Source organism: Bactrocera tryoni, chromosome 3 (genome assembly GCF_016617805.1).
Source record: "Bactrocera tryoni isolate S06 chromosome 3, CSIRO_BtryS06_freeze2, whole genome shotgun sequence".
Classification (NCBI taxonomy): Eukaryota; Metazoa; Arthropoda; class Insecta; order Diptera; family Tephritidae; genus Bactrocera; species Bactrocera tryoni.
The window spans coordinates 64468485-64475673 of NC_052501.1; the positions used below are offsets into that span (position 1 = coordinate 64468485).

General features: G+C 33.2%; 1 protein-coding gene across 1 annotated transcript; it reads left to right on the forward strand.

Moving 5' to 3' along the window:
• Positions 1-299: 299 nt before the first annotated feature.
• Positions 300-6686, forward strand: LOC120770985 (pre-mRNA-splicing regulator female-lethal(2)D). Its single transcript, XM_040098727.1, has 5 exons — positions 300-1305; positions 3721-3845; positions 3915-4139; positions 4205-4313; positions 4398-6686. The coding sequence occupies exons 1-5, from the start codon at positions 858-860 to the stop codon at positions 5411-5413; spliced, it is 1923 nt and encodes a 640-aa protein (XP_039954661.1). The 5' UTR covers positions 300-857; the 3' UTR covers positions 5414-6686.
• The last annotated feature ends 503 nt before the right edge of the window (positions 6687-7189 follow it).

Consider the following 7189-nt stretch of genomic DNA (forward strand, 5'->3'; position numbering starts at 1 on the left):
AAAACTTAAAATTACAGATGTCATTTTATAATAGAAATGAATTTATGATTTCAATATTATACATACATATAGAAAAATATTTAATATTGGTTGATATCGTACTAAAAAATTAATATTAATTTGAAAAAATACGAAAAACGTAAAAGTCCATACGTCCTTCCGAAACGTTCTTTAAATATATTTTTTCATAACCGATGCAACCCTGCTAAGCCTTTTGTATATTCGCCATTTTTTACGAAGAAGCTTATACATCTGTCTCTTTCACGTCCGTGAGCACAAGGTGAAAGACGACCATATTGAATTTTCATAAATTAAAATTGTGACGCGTCGAGATTTCGCTGTGTAGAAAAATTAATATTAGTTGTGGAAAAAGTGCAAATTTTCTTACAAAAATATTGAAAAAATATAGTTGAATACACATTTAATACGACAGTGATAAAAGTAAGTAGCGGAAAAGTTGGAAAGTGCGCAAATATTGGAAGTGAAAAATTGTCAGCGGAGCGCTAGTTGAAAGTTTCCATGCATATACGTATATTTCACAAAAGTTGAAGAAGAAGCAATAGGCAATTAAAAAGTTATATGAGCATAGAAAAGTAGCACAGAGGAAAGAAAGAAAGAAATAAGTGTTGGAGAAGGGAAAGGAGAAGAAGCGAGAGAAGCAACTCGTGAAAAAAGCCAAACAAACGCACAAGGCATACGTGCTGCTGCGTGGCGTGTTAGTTTTTAGAAAGCAATCAAATTGGAGGTGCGGTGTACAACAAAACTAACTTCCCTTTTAGAGCAAAACCTTAATCAAAGAAAATTTAAAAACTTATATAAAATAGTTTTGTGGCACGGTATTTGCCCTCTGTACTGTAATGAGTGTCGCTGCAATGACTATGGACGATCAAAGACCTTTGATGAACAGTTACGATAAAATGTCTAAACAATACGAACAAAATTTGCATGGTAATACCGGACTAGGTGGTGGGGGTGGCGGCAATGGTTTAGGTGCTGGCGGTGCACCACCATCTGGGCCTGCCTCGCCAACGCCATCCGGTAGCGAAGAACCTTCGCATCAATATCATCATTCACATCATCATCATTCTCATCATCATCATCATCATCATTCGCGGCATATGCATCAACATGTGGAACATCAGCCACCATCGCCGCCGCCAACTCTGCAACAGCAACAACATGTGCACCATCATAGCCAACACCATCAGACTCAACAGCAGCAGCAACTTCAACAGCAGCAGCAACAGCCAAGCACTGTCGCTGAGGCCGTTGTTGCTGCCGAACATCGTCAGCGGTTGCTCGAAGGTATATATTGAACACAAAAAATCAAATTAATAGTAAAAAAACTAGAGATACATTGAAGACGAAAGCGTATGCTTAAATACTCGGTGTGTGTTGAAATACGTTTTATTTTTCAAAACATTTTTTTATATATTTTTACTAGTAAATAATGTACTCTTACTTTGATTTATTTTTGAATTGTTGAAATTTTTCTCTACGACAAATGTACATTAAGAATATTGAATAGACCAATACTCGATGCAAGTTAGCCAGCTATGACTGTAAAGCATTAATATTGGAATAAATGAAGTGTACTAAGTGGAGCTTGTGCAATGATTGCTTGTTAGAAACTCAATTTGTTAATCGATCAGCGAACACTCTTTTTGACTCTTTCAGAACATTTTATTCTAGCACAAATCATAGTTTGTAAGCGTGAAATTGTGAGGTGAAGTAATGTTAAAGCAATTGTATATACGATGAAAGAAGTATATGTATGTCCTTCTTGAACTCTGGCTAATAATCGTGTTTTAAAAGGCTTAATAAATATGTAGTGCGAAAAAACTGTGAGAAAATAAGAATAATAATGTAAATAATGAAGAAAAGAACTAAAGTGCATGAAAAAATATGTGTATTTTTTATTATAATTTGTGTTAAAAACACAAATATTTGGAGACAATATAAATAAAAATAAAGTGATATAAATCTATGAAAATACGTATATTACAAAAGTCATTCGTAATTATGTATAAATATAAATTTATTGTGTTAAAATCGCCATATTAAAGAATATAAGTTTTCTCTACATATAATCATTATGTTCCTAAGTCTTTATCTCCATGCACTCTTTAGTCAACGATAATAACAACAAATATAAAGAAAAAATAAAAATATAAGCGGTCAACATTTGTATTGTAAACGCTATTTCGCCACATCGTCGTCGGTTTCATATTATACGTCGTGTGTTCTGTTTTATGCTGCTGTATATCCCTTCGTCTGTTTTCGTTCCTGCCACACCCTCGTTGGTGTTGGTATATTTTTTCTTATCCTGATACATCTAATTCTATCTGCTGTTTTATAACAAAATAATACATATAATATTCAGAAATCATTAAAAGTTTACAACGAAAATATAATCTACTAGTATGAATAATTATAAAATGAAAAACTATAAAAATTTGGTGTTATCATGAAGGTGTTGCTAATAAGCGTATAACAAATTATATATAAAAATATATGCAAATTCAAATATGGTTATTATTGATAAATAATAAGCCTGGTATTGCAATGCATGCTGTGGTGGGATGTGAGTGTTAAAAAACGAGTGGCCCAAAAAATATACATATGGTAAAAGGAAGCGGAAAAGAAAATATGTTATATAAAGTTTCTTGCTTGTGGTAGTTCAGAAAGCTCTTGAAATCAATTTGAAAAATAAATTATAAACAGTATTTTAAAAATGTAATCTGTTTACGTACAGATAAGCGTAACAGAAAATAATATGCAATCATTGAAATAAAATTAATTAAATTTGCATAAACATTGTATATATACCTCACAAAGTGTCAAACCGGTATTATCTGAAAATGTCAGAAAAGAGTGTTAGTTGTCGATGTAATTGTGTTTTTCTAAAATATTGCTGTATCTAAAAAAATATACCAGTGTCTATCCCGAAAAAATGTGCGCTGTTGGCATTTTGATCGATTGAATCTAAAATCAAAAAGCATTTGAGAGAAAAGTTTATCGATAAAAATGCATATATTACATATTTTAATATTTATTTCATGGCACAAAAAAATAACTGTTTGTAAATAATTTACAGTGCTGGTTGTGCGGGAAAAATAAATTGAAAAAATATCATTATGTTCGTTACTTGTGTTTGTGTATTGCGAAAAATAATTTAGAAAAAAATTCGCTTTGTAGTTTTTCTATACTGTTTTGGTAAAAAAATATTGGCGTTTCATTCGCGTCGCAATATACATAACGATACGAACTGCTCTGAATGGTCTGTTGTCACACTCTTCAACACTGAGCTGACCGTCCTCCAAGACAAATAAATATACACAACAACAACGTAACGTAACGCAACAAATCGCAGAGTCAACACACTCAGAAAACAAAAATGCCAACTCGAAATTCACGAAATGTGCGGCAATTCGCACACAAACGCACCTTGTTGCACCCAGTATTGGTATGATTTCGTATTAAGTTCAATTTAGAAACAAAATGTACATAATTATTTATTATAACTTGTTCATATAATCTATGTATGTATGTATATTCGATTTATGTTATATTTTTAAACATGTAATCATTTTTTATCACATATGTATATTAGCTTATGTTTATATATTTACAACAAATATTTGTATATTTAAAAGTCATGTACCATATAATGTATAAATTCTTAAATTAAATATGCAATTCTCTTCGTCGTTAATGTAGATGAAATTGAAAATCTCAAGCTGGAACAGACGCGCTTATCGCAGCAATGCGTTGATGCACAACGGCGCGAAAAAATACTCATGCGCCGTTTGGCCAATAAGGAGCAAGAATTTCAGGATTATGTGGTATGTTCTAAGAAAATGTATGGTTCCTTACATTTAAATTAATTTTCTATCTTGTGAAATTTATTGCAGAGCCAAATTGCCGAATACAAAGCAGCACAAGCACCCACTGCTTTGGCACTGCGAGCGGCTTTGCTTGATCCCGCTGTTAATTTGCTTTTTGAGAAGCTCAAGAAAGAGCTAAAGGCTACCAAAGCAAAGTTGGAGGAAACCCAAAATGAATTGTCCGCCTGGAAATTCACACCAGATTCTAATACTGGCAAACGTTTGATCGCCAAATGTCGATTGTTATATCAAGTAAGCAACACAAGCTATATCAATTTAAAAGATATTGTATAATTCGTAAAATTTCATTTCACTAGGAAAATGAGGAACTGGGTAAAATGACTTCCAACGGTCGCTTGGCCAAACTTGAGACTGAACTGGCTATGCAAAAAAGCTTTTGCGAAGAAGTAAAGAAGTCACAATCAGGTAAGCAAGCTGGAAGATACCCATACTTAAATTTTTTTTTTTATACTTTTTTTACTACATATACATTTCTCCTTCCTTCCACAGAGGTCGACGATTTTCTGCCCGAATTAGACGAAGATGTTGAAGGCATGCAAAGTACAATCTTATTCCTGCAGCAAGAACTGAAGACCACCCACGATCGCATACTAACTTTGGAGAAGGAAAATTATCAATTGAAAACTGGCAGTTTGGACAATGAGAATACTATTAAAGTAACAGATGCAGAAGTCACTGATGCCAATACCCCTGCTCTGCACAGTAGCCATAATGGCGCTGTTGCTCCTTGCAACATGACAGTAAATGTTGCCGAAACCTGTGCCATACCCTACAACACTAACGCCGCAACTATTAACAACGTCAACACCACTGTTCTTCCGCCAACGCACAATACGCTCAACAATGCCAACGAATTAAAATATGCTGCAACTCGACCTTTGGAGACCATCGATGAAAATTCTTGTCTACGCAACTATGGCACACCAAAAGACTTCTACAATGGCAATGAGGAGCAACCACATGTGCCAATCGCGGTGGCTAAACAAATGCCGGAAGCTGATGGAAACAATACTTTGAATCCCTTCATTACCGCCTCACCTGTTGTGGCAGGTGGCGCCATGCTACGCACAGTCGCCTCGCGTAAACGTAATTATGATTGCAGTGAACTGAATGATAGTCCGGCCGTAATCACGCCTGCTACGCCGACGCATGTAACCGCGCCACGCACGTTGCCACCAAAAAAGTCCAAATTACGCCGCACTTCGGTGCAATCGAATGAAATCAATGACTATGACGCCGGCAATTGTGTTGGCAGTAATAATGCGCAACAACAACAAATGTTGGGTGGCATTAATACCGGCATTGCCGCAGTGGATCCTCTAAGTATTGTCGACAATGCGGTGGTTGGTATGGCAAATGAGGAGCACACCAGTGGTCTGGCGATCGATGAGTCAGCCATGGATGCGGGTGGCAATAATGGCGGTGTTGCGCTGCGTATTATGACGCGAAGACGCTCCGTCCGCCAACAGCAAAATGGCAATATCGGCGGCGATAGTAATCATTAGGGCGGGTGTGTTGCATGAAAACTGCAAAGTGCTGATGCGCGAAACTGAGCTAGTTTTATTTACGTACATATATTATCGTGAAGGTATAAATGCATATATTTTTATTGCGACTTGAATGTTAAAGTGAAAAAACGATACTATAGTGTTTTAAAATAAACAAAAGGAATATGCAGAATATAATGATGCTAAGGGAAATTAAACAATAACTGTGTAATAAACAAAAAACAAATTAAAAACAATTAAGAAATTAAGTAACCGGCAACAAATATAGTAAAAATTACTTGCAAAGTTTATTTAAAGAAATATTGCGGGTAATATATTCAAAAAACAAAAAAAAAAAAACAATTTTACGCTCTATTGAACTCGTTTGTGTTGCTGAATAATGTCCGCATTTTCAATATGGTTTTTACATATTCAATTAGAAGAATTTTTGCAAAATATTATTTTATATTAAAAATTTACTTAAGTTTATGCATTGTTTTGTTTACTTAGCTGTAATAAAAATAAAAAAAAAACGAAAAAATTATTGAAATTAACCGTTGAAGTCATGTTATGCTTTTACTCTGCACTATTTTGTTTCAATTTGTTATTAAAAGCAACAACAACAAATAACTACAAACATTTTGATGTGTTTCAAATGTTGAGATTTCTGTAGTGAGATTAAAGCCTTGATGTGGCATTAGTTACATTGAATGTTTAATAAAAACACAAAAAAAAAAACAAAAACAAAAAACACGAAATAATACAAACATACAAATAATCTGTATAAATTAAGTTAATAAATAATCAGGTTTAACACAAAAATAATTGCTGAATTTCATTTGTGTGGAAGCTGCCGTCGAAACTCGCCCTTCAAATATCTGCGCTTGGCGCGTTGCTGAGTGGCGTGAGTTTGCGCTATGCTAGTTTTGAAAACTAAATTGTAAATATTCATATTTTAGTAGCTACAAGTATTCAATACGGATAAATTTCGATAGTGTGCTTTGTGTTAAGTGGAAAGTTATTAAGTTTAAAAATGTCATAGCAAATGTCAAATGTGCTTTGAATATTTAATGTATTCCGTGGGCTCAGATTTAACTAATATTTTACATATCTTACAGTTACATTTTATTTTTGAGCTTGCTCGTTTTTGCGGTGAACATTTCGCTACTTTTCTTTAAAACTTTTTGGAATTATCAAACATTTCCAAAGCATGTGCTTAACTAAAAAAATTCTGTTTAGAAAAACAAAGTAATGTTAAACGTGACTCAGCAATTTTGTGAGTAGTTTCGATTAATCGCGCATTGACTGGCATAATTTTTCAACTACATGAGATCTGCAACAAATTTACAAAGAAAGTGATTGAGGCAATACACGAATGTCTTGTTACATATGCATATCTTAAAGTAGCTTAAGTCAATTTAACTCATTTCAAGTCCAGTTGAGTTATTCTGCCAAACTGATACGTGATTTAGTGCTGTGGTTTATCATAAATATGCGCTTCGAAGTGGTAGCTTGAAATAAGTGATTTTTACTGGAAATGAAAGCGGCTATGTTAGATTAAATTGACTTAAACTGCATTAACTTATTGCTACAAATACTATATTAATTTGATAAATACATTAGAAATTTTAAATTTTTTTTTAATAGTTTATTGTTAATTGTATTATTTTTATTTCAATATTTTGTAATTTTTTCATTACTTTTATTTTTTTATGCATATTTATATATTTTTTTTGTTTTATACATTGTTTTTATTTTTTATATTTATTTATATTTTTTTTATTTATTTTTTAT